The sequence below is a fragment of the Falco naumanni genome, chromosome 6 (genome assembly GCF_017639655.2).
Source record: "Falco naumanni isolate bFalNau1 chromosome 6, bFalNau1.pat, whole genome shotgun sequence".
Lineage (NCBI taxonomy): Eukaryota > Metazoa > Chordata > Aves > Falconiformes > Falconidae > Falco > Falco naumanni.
Window position 1 is genome coordinate 38,274,742 of NC_054059.1, and position 23,914 is coordinate 38,298,655.

The 23,914-nt window shown below is 36.4% G+C and overlaps 1 protein-coding gene across 22 annotated transcripts in view; it reads right to left on the reverse strand.

Moving 5' to 3' along the window:
- AFDN (afadin, adherens junction formation factor) overlaps nucleotides 1–23,914 on the reverse strand; it is a 131,385-nt gene that overhangs the window by 72,428 nt on the left and 35,043 nt on the right. For 13 of the 22 annotated variants that reach the window (XR_005828364.1, XM_040597341.1, XM_040597354.1 and 10 more), the window contains exons 2-11: nucleotides 22,807–23,002; nucleotides 21,079–21,194; nucleotides 19,415–19,578; nucleotides 18,082–18,242; nucleotides 16,908–17,065; nucleotides 10,831–10,942; nucleotides 10,245–10,412; nucleotides 8,639–8,683; nucleotides 2,351–2,445; nucleotides 1,431–1,693 (exon numbers count right to left, since the gene is read on the reverse strand). Coding sequence is in view for 21 of the 22 variants with exons in the window: in XM_040597341.1 (XP_040453275.1) it covers nucleotides 1,431–1,693; nucleotides 2,351–2,445; nucleotides 8,639–8,683; nucleotides 10,245–10,412; nucleotides 10,831–10,942; nucleotides 16,908–17,065; nucleotides 18,082–18,242; nucleotides 19,415–19,578; nucleotides 21,079–21,194; nucleotides 22,807–23,002 (1,478 nt within the window). In the remaining variant the exon portion in view is untranslated. The remainder of the gene's footprint in view (nucleotides 1–1,430; nucleotides 1,694–2,350; nucleotides 2,446–8,638; nucleotides 8,684–10,244; nucleotides 10,413–10,830; nucleotides 10,943–16,907; nucleotides 17,066–18,081; nucleotides 18,243–19,414; nucleotides 19,579–21,078; nucleotides 21,195–22,806; nucleotides 23,003–23,914) is intronic. The other 9 variants (XM_040597337.1, XM_040597351.1, XM_040597344.1 and 6 more) reach the window with 3 other exon arrangements.

Below are 23,914 nucleotides of genomic sequence, written 5' to 3' on the forward strand. Positions count from 1 at the left end.
CAATTCTTCATACAAAAGCACTCAAATATGTACACATAACTTCCTCTGGAAAAACAGGTTCTCAGTTACATTTTTTCCCCAGTCAAGTGAGAAAATATAAATCACATGAACATAAATAATATAAATATAAAACCACATAAAAATGTGTTCAAGGTATTGTATTCACTGTAGTAGACTTACGATTTTTTGCTCAGCTCTTCAGTACTGTATGTGCAACAATCTTGACAATGGAAATTATTCATAAATCACAGTAATGGATTTTATTATCTGCTTACTCTAAAGATTTAAAAAATATTTGATTGTTCAAGCTGCAGTAGCCCTTTGCCACAGATTCTGCTGTCCAGGTAAAGCTCTGCAGTGGTACAGTATAGTTGCCTATGTAAACCTGCAAGAGCATTTTATTGATCTGCAGGCTACATGTAGAACGAGCTTAAGATTTAGGCAGATATATTACACAACAGATAAATGGCTGGAGGTCTTCCTAGAGACAGGTCCTTCAACAGGCACACAGTGTATTTTCACATTAAAATAAAGTGGAGAAAGAAAATGGTTACAGTATACATCAAAATTAATTCAGCAGATTAGCCAGAAGAGCCTCTTTTCCTAAGTATCTTTCTCTCATTCATCCCCAAGCCAATTTATTTCTTCCCTAAACCACAGTATACTACAATAGTAGCCCCATTTGGACCAAGAGGATGGAAGATACGATGCTATTTTTTTTCCATGCTATACAGTCTGCTTTTAAGGTTGTTTCTCCTGAATACTTCTACAGTCACTGAACAAAATACCTGAGCCCCTAGAAGTCACTAAATGTATAACTAGTATTTTTATTATACACCTATGAAAAATATGAATATACAAAGAAACAAAAGGATGGACTTCTGGACTGTTAGTCCTTGCAACACAGAAACTAAAAGATAAGTAATCACACTGTAAGAAGTGGTTGCCGTATTACGACATTTAGTTCTCTACCTTGACAGTCTCATTTTGTGATTACCTTACTTAATTTCCAAATCCTTCTAGTTAAATTTCAAAACTTACTATCTGAGAAAATACAAAAAACAGGCTCTCTGAAAACACTCAGCAAATTCTTTACTTTTCCTGGAGGTTGGATGAACTTCAAAATACATTTTAAAAAAGGTATCCCACTGTTTTTAATACAGAAAGGAGCATCAGGAAAACTCAACTGAATACTTCATAATGGAAAAGACATTTGCTAATCCTAAAAAAAATCACAAGGTGGAGCTCAAGTATTAAAATGGTTACATATTTAAAACTTAAAAGCAGCTGCACAGAAGTCACTTAAAGTCATACTTTAGTCACAGGCCATTTATAATGCTCTCATTCTCTTTTGTTTTTTCTCCCCCCCCCCCCCCCCCCCCCCAAGGCTCCCCCTTCACCTCAGTGGGAAGAAAATAAATTTTACTCACCCAGTTTTGTGTCTTGGACCTTTGACCATAAGACTTGCATCAATAGGTCTTTTAGGAATAATATGATCCTGAGTGGGATCCACAAACTTAAATACATGAGATGACCCAAACTGAACCTTCATTCCGCTTTGCAGCATAGTGGTTTCTGAAATACGCTGACCTTCCACGTAGGTTTCGGCATCAATGCTTCTTGGGGTTACAGTAACAACTCCATCCATATTAGTGAGGTCACAATGATGAGGCTGAATTCCTGGACCAAATAACTGGAAAAAGAATTCATTAACATAGAATAAGCTAAATTATACAGCAGTAGAAATTAAAACAAAAAGGTTGAGCTGCAGCTTACCCTATTTAAAGACTAGTAACTTTGCTTGCTTAGGAATTTAACATAGATGAGTGGTACTAAAACCAGTTAATTTCACTTCAATCTTCCTTGCAACAGAGATAATAAAACATACATTAAACTAAAACGTGCAGCAGAAATCCCTTAATGAGGAGGTTTTCACTTAATTCATATGCCGTTCAGAACTGCTTTCTTCCACTTGCCATTTTGATGTAAAAATGTATTTACAAGTCAACTAACTGCATTATACATTTAAGAAATCCTACCTCACTCAAAGGGGTTGAGACTAGGACTTGAAAGCCATTAAGCAGTTATGATAATACTGGTACATACCATCTGATCTAGTGATGAAAAAGAATACCCCATGAAAAATAATGAAACCCTTTCTCTCCTCTTAAAGCAAGAGAGAGGAAATAAAATAAATCAGAGTTACGACCGTTAACATGAAATTGCAGCATTATTTACCCTTCTACCTTTGAAGGGTATTCACATAATATTTTAATAGTTTTCACAATTATACATAACTGACCAGAGATCAGATCAGTTCTGTCATCCGAGTCTGCTTTCCCCCCCATACCTGAATGGAATTGTCATCAAATTTTTCGGTTCCAACTTCAGTGACACTTAACTGTAGACGATAAAGCTTTGGCTTATCTCTGGAGTCAGAACCATCTGTACAGCAAGTGACAAATATTAATTTGCAAGTAAAATTTAAAGTACTGACACAGTATTTCTACATTATTGCAATTTACTTCAGAGTAGCAACGTTCACCAAAAAAAATGAGTGACATTCTTTCAAGATTTATTGGGAACTTAAGTTGTTCGTTGTAGTGTGAAAACATTGAAAGTAGACAGAGTCCACTCAGAGTGGCTGTATTCTACGAGTACAAAGAACTAAGTAATCCAGAACTCCTATTCTGTACATACTTTGCGAAAGTTTCTCTATTTCCTCAGTAGTTTAAGTAAAACAATTTTTGTTAATCTCTAAGATTTTATATATGTATACCAATACGGGTTAAAAAGATTTAGAAAACAAGGTATCTACAGATCTCTATTATTACAGTATTTATTTATTTATTTTAGTAAAAGTACAGATTATCAGCAATATGTTCTGTGAGGTGGCCAACATGCCAAACCTGTTTCCTGTTCATCAGACAGTGAAATCGGTATTAAATAGCTACTGAAAGAGCATCTTACAAAATATTTGCCAATAACAGATTTAGTCTTGATACACAGCACTGTAGCACTTCTGGCTTATCCTCACAGTGCCACTGACCTATACGTTCATCTTGCAGAAAATGAAGTTAAAGATAAAGTTCAACTTTCTCCTCCCCCCAGAAGAACATATTGTCCAAATAGAATAAAATCTCGCAAGACACACTGGATGCAGCACCAGATTTAGCTGTTGCCTTCACAGGCTAACACAGATGGGTTTTGGTATACATATAAATCTTCCCCACTTCCCAGAAAAGACTACAACCTTAAATACTATCAGATACTAAACTAGTAGTGCCACTTCTGACTTCTGCTCAATTTCTTCTCCAAAGGGAAGATGCAAAAAAGGGAGGCTGCAAGGCAAAGATTATCTGTGGACATGAACAGTGATTTCAAGTCATCCCCAAAAAGCATTTGAGAATATTACTAAAGCCATGGCAGACACAGTGATACTGTCTTCAGTAGGATACTAGTCATCTTCAAATTTTAAATTAAAGTCAATATAAACAGAATCTCCAGCATTACTACCAGGATCTGTTTATTAAAAACAGAATGTGAGCCATTTAACTCCTTGGGGTGTTGTGATGTTATTGGGACATAAAAGACATCAGGCAGAGACAGTCCATAGACTACTACTATAAATACCAGAGTTAAAGTGCTGATCCTATAGTAATATCCACTTATTGAACATACTTAGAATCACAATTGTAACAGTAGTATATCATCCATCACAAAAGAAGTATTAAAGATAAGAGCACTCAGTCCCCTAAGTATTTGTCCGGTATAGGGATAAACCTTTCATTAAATCACAATATTTGAGTCTAGAGACATACATCAAATATCATTGTACATTGAAAAAGGTAATACTAACACAGTATCTTCAGCAATTTAAATTGTGTGCAGTTTTTAATACTTAACAATGCCAATTATAAATTATATGTCTATATCTTCAATGTCACCAAATGCAGACATGTAATACACTACTGAATACATTTGGTTGCTTACCCCCAGTTCTGTGAGCTGTTATTATGTCTCCCCACAACTTACACATCTAAAACCAGAGTAGCTTCTTCATTTATTTATTTATGAATCCAAAAGTCAAACATTTCCTCCTCCTATACACATGCATTTTGCTAAAACCGGCACCCAAAAGATACAAGGTTCTGTTTGGATGCAGAGACCCTTATTCCACATGCAAAAATACTGGAATTTCAGAAGTCAGTGGCATAAAAGTCAGGGACAGTTATCTAGGGGTTTTGTTAATAATTTCTTATGGCACCTTCTCCTAAGCCCTTTATATACAGCTTAAAGAGGCGGCTTTATGGTCTAGTGATTTCACTGCTATACTAAGTATTTCCCACCCCACACTTTTTCAATTTTGACCTCTTAAAACCACCACCACAACTTTAAAATATTCCTACATATTTCTGAATTATTCTGTAAAACACATGATAAAATATTATGGTTTTCAAGTGTTTATTTAAGATAACTTCTGGATCTCATTGCTGAGTTTAGCACTTGTGCATAAGTGATCGGTACCAAGATCCTGCTAATAAACGTTTGCCTTGCACTACTGTATATATCAATACAGATTCATGTCATGTAAAATGTGCTTTCACATAAGAAATATATTTTAGCATCACGATGTTTCTTCTGAGACAAATTAAGACTGTCTTGTTTCTCTGGAGTGTCCAATGTAACAAGAATAAACTTTTAAAACCACAGCACTAGATACAAACACTTTTTTTTCCTCCCAGGAAAATGAGAAAGATTCAAGGAGTTACCGAAAGTTATTTGGAGCACAAGTAATCATCCATCAGTAAAAGCCAATTTCTACAGTAAAAGGTATTCTAATCTTGAAGAGAATTGCTACAAATTCTAAACAGGATGAAAGGCCTTTTTGTTCTAGGGGAGGGATGCAAGAGGGAAGGAAGGTTGCATTATACGACAGTGTGAAGTCCTGTATTTCCTGTTTTTCAGCTGAAAGCTCTAAATGTTGTTTGGAATGCATTCCTCGGCTCCCTGCAGCGGGATACAGATTCTGACATACCTATGGCAAAGTCCCTGCTCCCCAAACCATGACAGTCCAAGAAGACTGTTCTTAGCCTCAAAGCACCAAACTTTCAAAGACTACTGATGGCTCAGAAAGGCAGCACGTATGTTCTAAGTCATATGACTAAAAGTTCAGAATTTGATGGTTTGGGTTTGGGTTGTTTTTTTTTTTTGGGGGGGTGGGGGTGGGGAGAGGCACACGTGAATATATATGGGTTTTCTTCTCTGACACAACAATAACTTTCTTTTAATTCAGAAATTTGAAAGCTCAAAGTTCTCAGAAAGGTGGGCAGTAATCAGAAGAAGCAGGAAGAGGCCTAAGGAAAATGGATGAATTCTATACAAACTTGTTCGGTTTATAAGCGTGCATAAGTAAACACGTGCCATGGAAGAACGATAGCCTGTACTCTATTTATGGCACCCACGACTGACTAGCAGAACTAAACAGGCGGCAGAAAACCTCTAGGGTTTTTGGGTTTTTTAAGCCTAGAAAACTGAGTTGCAACATACCTCCCAGGCACAAGCTGAAGAAGCAAGACCTAGGACATTAGCCAGTACTGCATACACTAAACTTAGCTTTTCCCAGTGACAACATATGAGAATTCAAACAAACTTGGTATGGTTTGCATTAGAAATAAGTTTCACAAGTTATTTTCCCCCATGACAGACATACATGTACAAAGATACATACACATCTGTGTATACTGCCTACTGCAGTTTGAAAACTGGTATTTCAAGAGGTAACCCTCAGCCAAAAACCAGACTTTATCATCAAAGGCCAGGCAGGAAACAGTGATTTAGGAAGAAAAGGGTTATTCAAAAAGCCTACAGCACACAAATGTACAGTAAAAACCTCTATAAAACAGACAGTATAAAGAAGATGCACAGTATATTACTATTCACCTGTAGTCATTAGTAAAACTGTTTATGTAAAACCTGTGAAAACTGTGGCTTTCTATCAATTTCCACACTAAGGATGCAATACAAAGATTTCATGACTTGGTTTATGCAGTTACAGGTCAATCACACTTGAAATAGCAAAAAAACCCTGTGTATGGAACAGAAGTAAACAATCACTGTAAGCTCATCAACTCACTGATGTACACAAATGTACATTTTTGACGGACTGAAAAGAAAGCCCTTCATGGCTATATATTTTAAATGCATTACTTCACCACTAAAATGTGAAGCTACACCACTTTGCAGATTATAATTTCAATTGATTTTGCTAATAAGCTTTAAACAATGCTGGGGAAGAGTATTGACTTAAAACCAGACTAAACCAAATGATGAAGATCAGATCATAGAAAACAAGTAAGCCCAAAGTTGAACAAAAATGTGCACACAAGAGACTGCACCTATTCAATTAAAAATTAGTTAAATCCACATTTGAAAAGCAGCAGATTTCCTCCTGCACAAGTTTATGAGTGCTAAGAGTTTTGACAGTAAGAAGTTTAAGAGATTGGTTGGGCAGATTTAAAATATCATGTCAAATTCAGGAGATAATTCTGCTATTGTATTTCAGTCAGGGTGTGCACTTCCAGCAGAAGTAAACATTTTTGGTAAAGGAAGATGCAGCGAGGAATGTGACAGACAACAAAGCTCCCTCAAACTAACATGTAAATGTGTTACCACGTACCATACTGCAGTTCTGTTCTTGGAAAAAAGGTTGGATTGGGAAACTGCCCTGGCCAAGGCTTACAAGCTTCAACCTCCTGTAATTCTTCTGTTGGAGTTATACCTGCATATTGTCCGCATCTCCCACTGCTGTCAGTTCTACAGCTCAGGGTTGCTTTTTTGTGATGAGGCAGAGAGAGAAAAGACTTCAGGTTTTGCCTTTTTTTTTTTTTCTTTTTTTTTTTTTTTTTTACTTTCATAATTTTTTATAATTTTTACTTCAGGCTTGTAGGGTAAATCGCAGGTGCTTACATCCTAAAAAATGTCTTTTTGTCATTTTTCCTAGCCTTTAAATATTACGATCAAACAACTGACGTTAGAAACTTCCCAGAACTCATCAGCAGATTATATCTGTTATTCACAGATAACAGACAGTATGAAAGTGCTTTCATGTCTCACTTCAGTCTATTTCTATCAGACTTATCTGTTTATTGGTTCATTTACATGACTCGGAAGACAAGAGACAATTTCTGACTGCCACACTTACAGCCACAAGTTACTGAAGTGTATCCTCTACCATACTGTGCTGAATCTAATCTTCAGTATGTAAAGCAGTCAATACAATCAGCAACATCAGCAGCTGTTGAAAAGCAGAAAAAATGGGATATACGTCCAGCAGCAAACTTACTAAAATTGTGCGACTGCACAGGGCATGAAACTGAATTCTGCCAGGTTCTTCCACAAGAATATAAACAGCCAATGTTTTGAAAGAAGGATGCTTTCACAGGAGTTACTTCTACAATAAATCCAAGTATCCTGAAATCCATTGTTCCAAAGAGACAGAATGGACTCTGGAGTACTAAGACCTCTTTTCACACTCTGAGATAAATGTTTAAGTAATTGCAATTTTTAATTTTTTTTTCCCCAGTGAATTGCAATCAAATTTTAAGCTTTCTGCTCAATGGTCAGATGTTCCTACACAGCTTATCTATGCATACTAGTTCAGCACACTCTGCAGAACTTTTCTCTCTCTGGAATAATGCTGTTAATGAAATGGAAATCTGAATTCAAAGAGTTGAGCTTTTGGAGGCGTAAGTTTGAACAGAGTTCTTTAAACCCCAGTATTGTACTCCATAGCCATGAAAGGGTGAGCAACAATGACAGACACACAGTACTTTTATAGCAGTCTAGAAAACAAATGAGGAAATAGATGCTAAAAAAACTAGGGAAAGAAAAAGGTACTTTGGTAGACGTTTCACAGTGAAGAAGAAAGTGGCTTTGTATTCTTGTCTATTTGACCAAACCAGGGCATACCTGCACATTATACTAAATTCTAAGAAGAACTAAAGATCCATAAAGATTTGTAGGGTATCAATTTCAAATGTTGCAGATATAAACTGAACAAGTCTCTACTGTCTAACCTGGCTAAATCTCTTTGACTTACACCATTCATGTTAGACAACACCACAAACCAGGCAGAAGAAATACTAAAGGATGCTATGGAACACCACAGAGCAGAAAAGTGAGGTCACTTCACCAGTAGTCCAAATACAATTTCACATAAAAATAATCATGGATTTCATCCACTGCATCAATGTGGTCAAACACTACAAAGTACAGTTAAGTTCCATGCCACTTACCCATTTCACTTTTGAACTATGAATTTTACAAGCTAATGGATCAAAGAACATTTTTCTTTCTACCACAACACTGCTTGTAAACCACCCTGTGAAATTTAGTTCTTAACCTTAACTGGAAAGTTGAACTCTTTGGATGGTAGCACATTCATGACCTAACTGATGTTTGTTCACAGACTGAATAATTAAATGGCAGCTGACAAGATAGATAACTACTTGACAGAAGCAGTCCCTTAGAAAAAAATAAGCAAGATAGCCTTTCATTTGTCAAAAAGAAACAAAAGATTTACAGTCAGTGATGTTTTTAGTGACTAATGAGAGAACAGTATTAAATATAGCGTTACCTTCATAAGCGTGATAGTTGTAGTAGGCAAAGTGATTCCTTCTCCCTGGGGTTAGAAACACATGCAGAGGACCCAGGTGAAGGCAGCACCAGCAGGACAGATACCATGCAGAACATGCGGAAGAGGGCAGGAAAAGACAAGACAGGAAAGGGTGAAACTGTAGCCAGAAAACACTTATTCAATTTATAAGGACAAAGCGCATTAAACTCTTTCAACTTTAGAAACTGCATAGAATATAAAGACATCAATACTACACAGTTACTGAATGAAACAATCCTTATTGTTTAGAAAAGCGACAACAAGCTGTTAGAAGAAAAACATGAACAATAGGTCAGTCCCACAGGCAACGTGCAATAGCATTGCCACCTGTGGTATTTCAGATTGGTTTTCCTCTCTCAGCTAATGGATGTCTTGCTCCACTGCCCAAGCACAACCTTTTAATACTCAAGGAACTAGGCTGCATCAGAAGTAAAAGTTCAAAGCACAAGAAATTGAAAGTACTATTAAAAGAAGCCAAAATCATGCAAATCAAACCTCGGCATGTAGAACACCATATAAGATACACTTAATATAGTCTCTGTAGTGCTCATTTCATCTGCCTTTTTTTAACAAAAAAAAAACAAAAAAACAAAAACAAAAACCAGCACTACTTGACTATGAAGTTAACCTTTTCTTGCAGTTCTGATTAAAGTTTTCAGCACTGATTTCCAACCTTGCTTCCTGAAACTTAAACAACCAGACTTTAAACTGTAAATGACTTGTTTGGATCCCTGAGCGTACTCAAGTTACACTTAATAAGAAAAAGAGCTGCAAATAACTGAATCACCAAAAGTGAAAGCTCATATCCAAATCTGTAAACATGAAGACAACAGAAGTTAAAAGTAGAAGTTATATGTGTTTTATCAGTTGCGCTATAAACATCCAAGCTCCCCTGGCTGTTCCTAGATCATAAAATTAATTGTAAACTGCAATGCAGCCCAGAGAGTTGCAACGATGCCAAAATAAACCCCAGCACTACTAGTGATTTGAAGGTTCCATATAGGCTGAAAAATGTTTAGAAAGTAAGCCTGATTTTAAAATTTCATGTTCTTGTTCTTTTAAAAATGTATTTTTCATATATGGCACTGTTAAATATATCTTACTAGGTATGTTACAGTATCCTTCTGAATGTAAATCAAACCAGATTTAAGTAGTGCTTTTCTGGTTGCCTCCCCCACACCACAAAAAGACACGTTAAACTATTTTACTTATTACCAAGTTTTAAACCCCCAAATCCAAAGGAAGTTGAAGACTGAATGATTTCATGATTTTTTTGGTTCTTGAAACACTTAAAACTTCATACTTTAAACCATGGCAATACAGACAAAGTCATAGTCAATCATTCCCCATCTTTTTTTAGTCCAAACATTTGCAACTAAAAATTCAGTATTACAGCAACATGCAGCCCTACTTCTAGATAGCTCTAATTCAGAATCTGACATCAGAAGAATGACTGATGTGATATTCACTTACACTGCCAGACTTTCTTACACTTCGAATGAAATTTCTGGAAAATCTAAATGACTATGTATAACAATTTTGACTATTACATAACCAGCATTCTTACCTGGGCTTAATTCTACCAGGTATGGTAGTTTCTCTGGAGGAAGGCAAGAGCCGTAACCAGACCCGTCAACTCTTTCCTTCCCCTTTAATGGCTTTCCATCAATGATTTTCTTGGATTTCTTTGGGACATAATCAGGAGGCCGCCTCTTCAATTGAAAGACTAATATTCCTAAAAAAGAGTATCATACATCCTTTGAGTCTCACTATCAGTGAACAAGCACACATCCAACATCTATTACTTTGTAAGTGTTCCTTAGGATTACTTTCAGCTTACTAAGTTCCTGACACTACTCTATGTAGTTATTTTTAAGTTAAAACTATTTAAAACATTAATAGCATACTTCTCCACAGTGAATAATATAGAAACTTCAGCATAAAATGCAAACTCTTTCTACTGCCTAAAGATCTATTACTATAAACAGTGCTGAATGAAATAGTAATTAACTCTAAATGCACCTAGAATTAGAAGTGCCTGAAAAACAAAACACTTCAAAATGTATGTTCAGATTTCTTACTTTTCAGGGTGTCTGCATCATTAATTTACAACATCCAAGGCACAAAAATCTCTCAAAGATTTTTTGACATACCTTTATCACTAGGCCACTCCCTAAATATCTGCAGTGGACACTCATCATCATCAAGGATAGTTTCTTTAGCACCTTTATCATCAGAGTGCTGAGCACCAGGAGGCAACATGACCTAGAAAAGAACCATTATCAGTTTTCAGAGCTGTTGGTGGACAATTAGATCAGAGGGTTCAGGGACGTATCTTCTGATTTTCTTTGTTAATTTATAACAACAGATTAAGCAAAAGAATTCAGTAAACTGCAATGCGTTTTGCTTTCCAAGACTTATTCTCTCTCTTGCCTCTTGTTACAGTTAAATCGCACTTCCCAGCCGCACCACACATATTTAAAAAGCAAAGGAAAGCAAGTTACACTTAAGGTAGACAAGACAATCTTCCAGTAAACAAAATTAATCCAATTTCTCAACAGCTAAGCAAAAAGGAAAGAAAGAAAAGCAAAAAAAGGAAAGAAAGAAAAGCAAAAAAAGAAAAAAAAGAAAAAGGCAAAAAACCTACCAAAAAAAAAAAAAAAGTAAGACTTCTTCATGGAGGTGATAAGCAAAAAAATGAAACTGACGCTTCCTTATTATCTCACACATTGGAACCAGCCTTTCATTTTGCTAATGCCATTCTGCTAATGCAACATGCAAGTATCTTTAGAAATGGGAAGACAAGCTCGCAAAGAGAATGTCATAATACCTTCCACATCATTGTCTTATCCAACCTTTACCTGCTCTACAGAGAGACTACAGGCATGACTGGAGCATCTCACACAATTGCTTCATGCTGTCTAGCTTTAAGGAAGAACCAAAACTAAGTATACTTTGGGAACAGAACCGCAGACGACTCATAACTTTTACAACTACATTCTTAGAAGACGGAGGAAGGAGAAAACCTTGATTCATGAGTTCTGACTCTAAAAGAGACACAGCCTGTGATTTAATGCACATTTGCATTACTGCTCCCCACAACCATCAAGCATAAAACACAATGACAGGCAGTATTATAGTGCATAAGTACCTTCTAAGTTAAAGATAGATCTTTCAAAGTAAAAAAAAAACCAAAACAAAACACAACCTACTCTTTATTCCCTCAATGTTATTTAAATTTATACACAGCTCTATTTTAAACCAACTACTCAAAATTATTCCCATCTCTGAACCATGACCCAGGTAACACCTTCTGAAGTAACATGGCCATTGGCAACTGCACCGTGCCTGCTGCAGCCCTCAAGAGGCTTTTCCACTCCTGTTTGTCACCTCCTCCCCACACCCATTTTGGTGCTAACCAAGTTCTCACAGATCCACCCCAAACACCCTTTCATCTTCTTCCAAGAAGGAAACAAGTACATTTAAGATCAAATGTATGTAACTGAGTCACTGGCCTTTCTCTAAGACATCTTCTATGCAAAACCTGGCTAAACCTAGGACTAATTAAATTACCTTTAAATTAGATTTTCAAATAGACAAGGTATTATAAAACAAGGAAAACATTAAAATGTCTAAACCAAAGGGAACCAGGAACACATCTACACTCAATCTTACCTTGGCAAACCACTCTCTTCTATTTCACATCTCAGATTTTAAAATCAATTATATCTATGGGATAATTTTGATTAGCTAATTAAAGTAACACTGTGTTTCAAGCCTTATTCAACAAGCAACAATTTATAAATTCTAAAGCCCTGGAAAGAGAAGGTAACCAATTACGACACAAGAACTACATTCTACAGCATGTGTACCAGGGGCTGACCAATACTAGACTAGGGAGCAACCCGAAGAAAACCAAAATGCAGTGAAGTTAGAGGACAGATGAGATATAAATACACAGGTGCTACTACTTGACTCTGATATTACTTCTGCACTGGAACTTGGATGAGCATCTGTAATTAGCACTAGGCTTAATGGCAGCAACGGTAAACTAGAGAAGTGAGAGAAAAGTGGTCACAAAAGCACTTATCCCCTCATCCCTGCAGCCTTACCATTCCTCCCATCTCTTGGGAAATGTGAGCAGTAACTCAGACATACCTCACTTAAAAGACTGTGTATGACCTACCCTGCGGAAAGACACAAAACACCACATCTGAGCTTACATAGGCCAGCAGACTTTTAATTGTGATAAAGCCATTTTAGAAAACATCTCTGTGTTTTAGGCGAATGCTGCCTCACCATCACCCACAAAGCTGAAATCCCTACACTCTAGGTTAACAGAAAAACAAGGGAACAAGTTTATATTACGATTGGGTTTTGGCTTATGGGCAGTGAGTTGCTTTCATTTTGAAAAATAAGAGATGCTGTTAAATATCCTTTCATGAATTTGAATCCACACAGACTGCTGAGATCAGGCACAGATATCTCCCTGATTTCTGTGACAGCGTAAGAAACAGAGTTAGGTAAAACCAGCTTAAGATCACAAGTCTTGGAAGCAGTTTGTCAGCTGACAACCTATGAACTGAAACGATGCATAACAGATAATTAGGAACAACATACTCTGCTTCCTCATAATTGCATTCATGAGCACATACAAATTATCATAAAGTCATTCCAATCTACACTTACCCATTTAAAATGCAGTGAAACATGCAGAAAATCCAAGCTAAGAAATTTAAATGAAGTCCATAGCAACTTAGAACTTCCAAGACATTTGCTGGGATAAACAAGTAAGGGAAGATAACACCTAGAGGCCTCTGTGGTAAGCAACAGCTACACAGAAAGTTATCAGACCTATCCTTAGCAAGTTTCACAAAAAAAACCCCATGTTGTAATAGGTCTTCAATAAGCTCTTTTGTTATTTTAATGCTTTTTAAATAAAAACCTCATATCTACTGTATGTTTTCGTATATCTGCTTATTTAAGTGAATGAATCCTTGATTTTCCTTACAAGTTGGGAACACAGGCTCCGCACATGCCCCTGAAACAAACAAACAAAAAAAAAAAAGCCAAAACACTGGAACTTGCTAAGAAAATATTTAATGCCTCATGTCTGTAATGTCCATTTCTTAAAAAAAAAATCCAAACAAAAAAACCACTCACCCAAAACCACAAAACCAAAACTAATCACCATGAACTACGTGTATTTGCTTGACATTACTTACACCTTATCCTCGAGTAGAAAAAAAATAACAGCACGCTAAAACAAAAGTCTAATCAAGATTCGACTTGAGAGATAACTGGTTTCCCACATGCTTCAAACCTTATGCCCTAAGTGAGTATGCACAGGTAGCTTGGAATGTCTAATTAATTTGACATCTTGAGAGACGTGCAGTGAACCCTGTATTATTCAGAGAAACTCAAACCAAGCAAACTGAAACAAACAAAACACTGGAACAAATGTACATCTGTTTGATTACATAGAAAAGCACTTTAGAAGAAGGCATAAAGGTACAGCCCGATACACCACAAACCAGGGTATGAAAGCAAGCAACTAACAGGAAACTGCCATTTACAATAAAGGTTGTTAATGGTAACCATTAAGAAAAATTCTTACAATGTTCATCCTTCCACTCAAAGTTCAGAACTGAGTGAACTTCACTACAGGTACTTATGCAGCCTTATAAAGCTCTTGTCATGTAACTTAAAACTCATCTTAACTATTAAGAAAATTTCAGCTGCTTAAGTCTTTGAAGATGCTTCACCTGCCACCCAAAGAGAATAAAACATTTTTAACATCCCAACCAATAAGAAACTGAAGTTATACATTCCACTGTACACTGTTTTAAAGCCAACAAAAATAATAGAAACGTGTGCAAGCCAGATTTGTCTTCCAGAGAACACGCAAAAGACAGCTATGAAACTTCAGTGTAAAGTACCACCAATGACCATGACAACCTATTTAGCACCGTTTTTGTTTCCAAAAAAGAAAACAATGATGAAAGACACATGGAGCTAAAGCTAGGATATCTTAATGTTTCAAGCAACGAAAGCAACTTCATAAAATATTCAGCAAAAAGAGATTTTAGAAATTAGGTTAAAAATACTCAATTTTATTTTTTAAAAAAAAGGATTATCATATCTAAAACCCAAGCACTACATCAGAAGAGGCACTAAGAAAGGCCAAGTAGATTTCAGACAACTACAGTGACTTATGATGAACAAAACAGTAAGGTCTCACACACTTAAAGGTTTAAAAAAGATCTGCTATTAGCCAGTGTAGACCACTCACATATTTCAAACATTAACCTAAACACACAAGTTACACCAGTATAGAAATATATATTAAGAAGATGTGCTGCCCAGAAAAGACAAAATATTTTCCAGATTTGCTTTCCAGTAAACTAATTTAAATCAATTTGCTTCACAGCAAAGACTTTGTTAATCCTTCCCAAGATCAAAGCAACATTCCTCAGACTATTTTCTACATTAAATAACCCCACACAAGATCAGAGAACAAGGGAGAGTAAAAGAGAACACCACCACAACAGTGACTTGCAGTAGTTTCCCTGCTAAGTGTGCAATCGCTTCAATAAATTCCCTAGAACATAAATATTTTGTAATACATCATAATGCCGTCTAACTCTGAACTAATCAGACTAATGCAAAACTAGCTTCCACAATTCTCTTGAACCAGCAGAAAAACGAGCATGTCAAGTCAGCAGCCTGTTTAGTAACATTAATGATTGAGAATCATGGATTCCATTTATAGAACCGACAATATGAAGATAATTGTCATAATTACACATAGAAAATACTTTGCAGCCAAAACTGAAAATCAATTTTTAGTGTGCTGCATCATAAAAAAAACCCTATTACTTACAAATTTATTCCCCTCTATAATAAAAAACTATGTAAAATTTTACTGAAGTTAAGCAAAACTAAACTTTCACAGTTGGAACCCCACTCACAGGTTAATGAAGACAAGGATACCCTGTCCAGAACTCCATTAAAATTATGTCTAGAATTAAGACAAAACTGTTGAAACAATAAAACTTAAGACTAGTTCGCTGTTACAAAACTACAAAAGCACTACCAGCATACTGTTCCTTGTTACTAATTAGAACAACATTAGAGCAACATGTCAATCCACAGCTAATTATACCACTAGAGGCTGTAAGCACGGCAGAAGTAGACACTAAGGTGATTCAAAGATATCATAAAACACGTATCAGAGAGCAACTTTAAGACCAAAAAGATATATCCACATCCCTTAGAGCAGCTAGAAAGTGCAGAGAATAGCAAATAATATACGCTTTCTTAATGCTTTCCAGTGGCACCTTAAGCACTGGAGAAGGGATTGGGGAAGAGAATACAATATGATGAGATGCAAATATTTCTCCCTTTTTTCATCATTTTAAGGAGCAATAAATGCAAATTTATTAGACAAGCAATAGCCAGAAATGTCAGACTAGACTCAAACAAGGATGAAATGCTTTCAAGTCTCACTATTCTGCTTCAGAAGACAACAGGGACAGAGGTTTGTAACCTTTTATCAGTACTGTCTATGGGACTTTTTGATAAAGCCATAACTCTAAGAAAGAATAATTCTATACAATTCATTTAGTACTCGTAAAATAATTAAATTCTAAAAATAAGCCGAAGTTTCACTTAAATGTTTTACCTTTTCTCATGCGTAATGAGGGTGAGCTGCCGCTGAAAAGTATAAGGCAACAGCATGTAACACATACCTTTTGTAAGGGAATTTGCCTTGGCACTTTTGCCTCTGAGAACATGCTCTTAGTTCAGGGGAATAATTTTGTGCACAAATGGCACAAATTTAGGTATCCGCAGGATTAACTATTAAGTTTATTTATCTGTGAACCATAAACACACTTAGTGGTATAAAATCACAGTGCCAAATACAGAAGTATGTTACTTTCATTATTAATGTTTGTCTATGTAGCAAGTAATAATTTAGTAAGATTGGAAGATTTAGGTCTGAAAAACAAACCTGACAAATCACTTCATAATTCCCAAGGCTGTTAGAGTAAAAATAAATAAATAAATAAATATGTGTATGTGTGTGTGTGTGTGTATATATATATGTACACATAAAATATATGTTAGTTGCGGAGCTACCGATGCCTTTCCAATTAGTTTTAAAGCTACTGCAAGGGAAAAAAAAATACAAAGCATTAGAAGATCGTGACTTAATAACTTCACTTACACGTGCAATACAATAATCCTTGGGATTTTCCTTCTCCAGACCATATTTTTCCAGTGCTTCAATAACTGCAAAGTCTGCAGTATCTGTAGTGGACAGCAGGATTGTCTTGTACGGTATATTTGGTTTTAAACTGTCTGCATAAATTCTCAGTGTCCCACCTTGAAAACAAAATTTAATTAACAACATTATCAGAGAATAAAAAGACAGACATGCAGTCATTTATTGCATTTCTAACAAAATGTAAGAACAAACCCCTTGCAGAAATCATTTAATAATATAAGAATATAAGAAAAGTTACATAACATCCTCAAAATAAATTTGTTTCTACCACCGGTAAAAACCTCCAGTGATGCTTTCCTGATTACCCTAAGCAAGTCTTTTTTCCCAGTACTTCACCGTTCTTATTATTACCTGAAGTTAAAATCAAACAGTAACAATGACTGGATGAATAACTTTTCCCATCCTGACATCAAGTTTGTGATGACATTGGAGAATCTCCCCTCTCTTTTAAAAGCCCACTTAGGATTTCCCTCAGGTGATGGTTTTTTTTAACCCCTTCTTCGCTACTCTTCCATGGACAGCTCAACATTTGAGCTGTTAACAGTACTAATATTGCTTCATTCGCTTATTTAACACTGATGTTTATACAGCCACTGTTGTCATACACCCTCCCCAAGAATGTGAAATACTTAATCACTGATATTCACAAGATCTACCAGAACCCTTCCTGCAGACCTGAACAATGACTCCTTGCCATCCAGTATTTGTGCCCCTAATTGCATTTTCACATTCAGGTCATCCAGCTTATTTGTAGTAAAACGAATGACGCTTATTTCAGAAGACTTCCTCAGTTTGTCAAGTTTACTAAGTCTAATTGGGTCCTTCCTTCTTTCCCAGTTTAGCACTGTTGGCAACAGCAATCAGCATATTCTCTCCCATCACTCTGCCCATCACTGAAAGCTTTGACTTCCACTCATCACAGAATATACTCCTGTGGAATCTTACCTCTACAAATCCTTCATTTAGTTACACCATAGATAAAATTAACCACGAAGTGCAAAAAGTGTTAGAGACAGCAGAAGTTAAGTCAAATTTACAGGAGCTGCTGGCCTTAAAAATACTCCTTCAGGAAAGAGTTTACTGTTTACAAATTAGCCAGAAGAAACTGAAGTACCCGAGTCTGGCCTGCCATCAGAACTGCGAAATTCCTGCATTCTCTTCTCCAGTTTTTGCTGCCGCCGCCGTTTCATAACCACCTCGGGATTGGATATTGTGCGAGTGAAGCTGGTCTCAGGCATATCTTTGTAAACCTCAGCTGCAAGGCGAGAATTCTCACTGCCAAGTCAGTTTAAATTAAAAAAATAATAATTGCCATTAGTAGCTTACAATATGCATATCCTCATCTATTCATAAAGGATAAAAGGCAAATAGAATCCATACACATAGGACATAGGAGATCAATTAAGTTACTGTGAAATGGTTCTGCATGAACTTCACATTTGCTAAGATTAACACTGTTCACATACCCATGATCACCTGACAACAGCCAATTTAAGTTTGATTGCTAGTTTTCAAAGGAAAAAAAAAAAGAAAAAGGCCTTCTACATCTCAGGGACAGGGAAGAGGGGGGAAGACACTAAAGAAACTTTACATTATACCCCTAACTTTATTCTGCTTTACAATACTGAAAATCATCTGGAAGCACAGTTAGCACGTGCTTGCAGCTCATGCCTTTTCTTTGGCTAATGCACTTAATTATTTTAAATTAAAGTAGAATTGTATTTAAGAGCAAGCTAAGTAATGGTGCAGAATTAATCTCTGAGAATCACTTATGAATTAGTAAGTTTTCACCATTCATTTTCTTTCTGGGCATCCACCATGAATGATTTTTTTTTTCTGATGTATTACACATGAAATCTACAGAATCTGCTACAAAGTTTTATTTAATGCAGACCTTTCTCAGTTTTCTAGTCCTACATACAGTTATTCATGCCTGACTCTTTTCTGTACAAGGATTAATGTCTCAATAAATAAGGTACAGCCGCCTTGGGAGAAGAGTCAAGAAACCTAAATAATTGGTTACCATAATACATCTCAAAGAAAACCAAACTGATATCAGGTGGCAAGTGAAATGCAAACACCTACTCATACTAATTTTTCTGGCAGAAGACAGAAAAATCAAACAGAGAGAGAGGAATAAACCCACTCTAGGGTAAATGCTCAAAAATAAACATAGTGGGGAAAGTCCATGTCACCAAGCGTGTGTCAATTTCTTACAAGCACAAAAAAAGCAGGGAAAAAAGCTTATTTCATGGTTTAAAAACAAACCTTGCAGCAAACTGTACATACAAACTACAGAAATTGCCACCACATATTTCGGTTTATCATGATACTGCACCCACGCCAACTACTCACTTTTCAAAGAAAAGAACTTATTTGGTAGAGAGGGGGAACCCTTTAGAGTATGACATAGGTTATATGAACTGATCAAAGATTAACACACTTACATATCATCCCCATGAAGAAGTCTATCATCTTTATCTGATGCTTGTCGCAATGCCTCTTTTTCACGCCTCTTTTTTTCTTTTTTTTCTTTTTTTGAAAGAGTTCTTTTGAAATTCTGAATTACCCCCTCTTTTTCTTGTTTTTCAGGGCCATTACTCTGAGCCTTCTGAAATAAATAAGTTTAAAACAACTTCCATCATTTTTAGTCCAGTGAAAAGCTATTGGTTTTCACCTTCCAGATAAATCTGATTAAAACATAGCATCACTAACAAAAACAATAGTTCAGGCAACAATGCTCCACTACTCAGGGATGGGACTAATACCCTCTGGAATAACAGAGGAAGCAAAAACAATTTCATATTCCAAAGCAGGTATTAACTGATTAAGCACCATGTAATTAAGAAAGTGAAGACACAGCAGAATTTTATCTGAATAACACCTACTATCTACTTGGCTTCACATATTAAATGAAGGCTGCAAAACAAATTTCTGCCTCTCAGGACAAATACTCCACAAAACAACACCGCACTTTATCTGTTTTCAAGACAACCATGTTGGAGCATCAGATAAGAACAAGCTGCACAAGGGAAAACATTACAGAGGACATTTCCACCATGGCATTTTTTGGAGCTGCCCTTCCAGTGTTCTCTTCTCCAATTCCTGCTCCTTGCATACACAAGATACCTGTAATCCTAAACTCATTTGCCTTCTCTAGCAAAAATAACAGAAGATGAGAAAGAAGATGCAGGGGGTTTTGCTTCTATCAGGAATTAACAACACTGAGGAGAAAGCCTGAAGATTACTTAATACAACAAATAGGAATAGCAAGTGAGTGTGGCAGATGTAGTGCAAGACATCATTAATTTTCTCTCTCCACCTCTAACATAGATGTATCCTGTACTGTAAGAATAGGTCATGACATATACCCAAAACACCTGTAAAATTAACAAGCACTAATTCCAAGAGCAAAAGAAATGGCTCAGCTCAAGATGAAAAACTTGTCTGAAGACAGCCCATACTGAACTGTACATTTTTGATAGCTATAAGCATCAGTTACATATAACATATGTATAATTATATGAATTCGGGAGCCAAAGTCTGGTATATTTTAAAGTTTAAATGGCCAATAAAAAAAAAACCCTTTTGTATGACTGATGTTCACATGTTCCTCTCATTTTGCATTTGAAAGGGGGTGACGGCGGGGTGGAATCCAACAAAACTCCCCAAAAGGGAACAGTTTCCCATCAGTTTTGTAAAGAAACAGAATGTTTACCTAGGGAGGTAATAATTCTTAACTCCTTCCGGCAGCCCCTTTTAAATGCTCTGTAAGAGGCAGGACTACCTCCTAGACGTTTGGCATCACATACCATTTAAGGAAAGTTTTAATCCATCATATTAGAACAAAACAAGCTCTAAATTCTCTGGGCATTATGTGCTCCAGATCTAGACAGCTACATGGATCAAAACATTACAAGCCATCTGAAAGATCACAAAATGTTGTGTTGTGACGATGTGTTTTAAGAATTTAAAAAACCTTGCTCAGACATCAAAGGTCATCAGCAGTTGTTTTCAGGAATTAGAAAAGTGTGAGTTCTGTTTCGCTATATAAGCAAGTCCAACACATTTTTTAACTGCTTTACCACTAGCATAATCCTTGAAGACTCACCTTTGGAGGAAGTGTATCATTCTCATTCTTTAGAACAAATCTTCCCTCTCGATCATCTTTGTTCCAGTTTAATTGTACAACAAGAGGCTTCTCATCTACATCTAATCTTCTTTCTTCTTCAAAAAAATGAAAAGCAGTAAGTTACAGTTACATGGCACCTCAAGAGCAAAGACATCTATAAACAAGTTATGCTCTTAAAAAACCCAAAAAGTTTGCTGAACAGTACACATCAAGTTAATGTTTCCCTGCTAAGCACAGGAACAAGAAATCTAGAGAGGTAGAAACGTCTCATTTTCAGCAACCACCTGAAATGTATTTCCTCTAGCTACCTAACCTAAAGGTCCACATAAAGTAGTCTTGCACACCTTGTCTGAAGTAAGTCTGGGAACACAGGATTATCACTCAGAAGAAATTACATCTACAGTTAGACTATTTCAAACTTCATAACTTCACAACACTTCCAAATACTGATTTTCCTTATTTTAAGTTTAACCAGTCTGATCGTGGCCCAAGAACTACTATTCTGGAAAGACTGCACAATAAACTACATTACCAATAAAAAAAATTCATTATGTACATATACTAGACAATTTCATTTAGTGTATTATATCTGTTTTCAGTATATGAAAAAATCTGAGAAAGTGGTTAAAAAAATTAAACAAGTGCTGCCATTTGATCTCCCTTCTAGGAGACGGTACATATGCATAAAAAGACAGTGATCTCTTTGCAGTTACATTTTATTTAATGAGAAACACTCCTACTGAATGAGGTGCCTCTCTTACAAGTCACGTTTTAAACATCAGGAACTCGCTCTGCAAAGGAAACCATTTCTACTGGTACAGTGCTAACAGATTTTTAAAGAAACCTAAAGCAGAAAAAATCCATATTGTTCAATGCTTAAATTAGTGATGGCAAGCACTTTTCGCCAATCCCATACAATTCGTATCAAGTGATCATTTGCAGACCACAAGATGTGACACATATCCCAATAAATTTCCATTCTCTATCTCAAATTCAACTAATTTCAGTCTTTCAAAAGCAGAATTTAATGTAGTTAAACCACTTCTTTAAGCTTCCAAAGTACAAAAAAGAAAAAGCACGACAAAAAGCTAGTTGCTCATATTCCTGCCTCTACCACTACCAGACACACTACCACCTTCCAATCTCAAGCTTTGTACTGGGGCGGGGAGACACAAAAGCTAGTAGTATCCAAAGACTATTTAGGTATCTAAGCTCTTCACAGGTAGTATAAAAGGATCTATTAAGAGACACAGTTGCTTCAAACAATATGTTGAACTTCCCCCAATTTAGCAGTAACGGAACATGCATTGTAAGGGTACCTATCAAAGGCCCACAGCATCAAAAAACTGAGGATGTACTCTGCAAGTGCTCCAATTTAACACTCCCATTCTCCCATTCTAAATTTAATCTTTACCTATTAGTCCTAAAAATAGCAACTCTCTCACAAATGTCAACAAATTAACAGGATGTCAAGTACAGCATTTAATAGAGCATAATCAAAACTTATATAAACTGCAGGCCTGATATGCGTACTTACATTTTAAAATAACACTCACTCCCCTTAACAGTTACTATTAGTGTACTTAGGAATAAAACCCCCAAGTCTGATGTGGTTCAGAAGCTGGGGGCAAACCTAAAGATATTTTGGTTGGGGGTGGATGGGAAGGTGGTGTGGATGCAGGAAAGACTTTGTGAATAAATACTAACCTCCACTGACATGCACCTCATAAAGCGAGTATTTAGGGGATGACAACATTCGCATGTCTGGTCGAAACTTCTCTGCAAGAGTTTCTATCACATCTTGAGTTGTGGCAGTACTAGAGACACGGATACATTTTGTTGCAAAATTTCCAGCTGCTTTATCTTGAAAGTAGAATCTCATTACTCCATGAAACTCCAGATCCTGCAAAGAAATAAAACCAGAAAACTAAGTGCTGGATAACAGGAAAACAACAACAATTATAATAATAATAAACAAGTATTTGAGGACAATAGAGCTAATCAGAACACCATAAACTTGAAAAAACAAGGATATTCTGTAAAAAGAAATTAAGTACTCAATATTAATGAAAATATTTTAAAAGTAAATCTTTAAGTATTCAAATTTACAGCTATTGTCAGGTTTACGTGAAGAGGAAATAACAAAACCTTTTTTTTTAAAAAAAAACAACACCCAGAAACACATTTTAAGACTGGCCTCAATATGTTTTGTTACCCAAAGCAGGCCCCTGTATCCCAGATCTGCAAGAATGCAAGCTAAATATGCTCAAAGAACAGCAACATGTCTCAAAGAGAACAGCCTCTGTCACAGCAGTCCTAAGCATCATCTTTTCTCTCCTCTCCTCCCCTGCTCATGTGCTCCCCTCTCTTATGCTGGCATCTCTTTGCTCCAGAAACAGCCTGTTCAGGAAGCTAAATGACTTGATTTGTTTATTTTATATTTTCAGAAAAGTTAAGTCTTTGGTACAGCTCCCTAAACACTCTGGGACAGAAGAAAAGCTCCAGTACCAACACAGGAAGAAAGGGACCAAAGTTGTTCACCCCACAGCTGCAACACTGATCTTCAAAATATTCTTAATCCACATGCTTAAATATTTTCCTTAGCCATCAGAGTCCTGTCCTCCACTCCAGCCCACCTAACTGCAGGAGGATACTGGCTGCTCATGCAACTCCATTACTGGTCTGAACATAGACTCCAAATTCAAGTTTTGGTTTCCCAGGAGCCTCAACCTAGCCGACTCTTGCCCCTTGCATAAATCCCAGCACCCACGGGGCCCTGCAATCAGGGAGAACCAAGGAGATTCAAGTGCCCTAG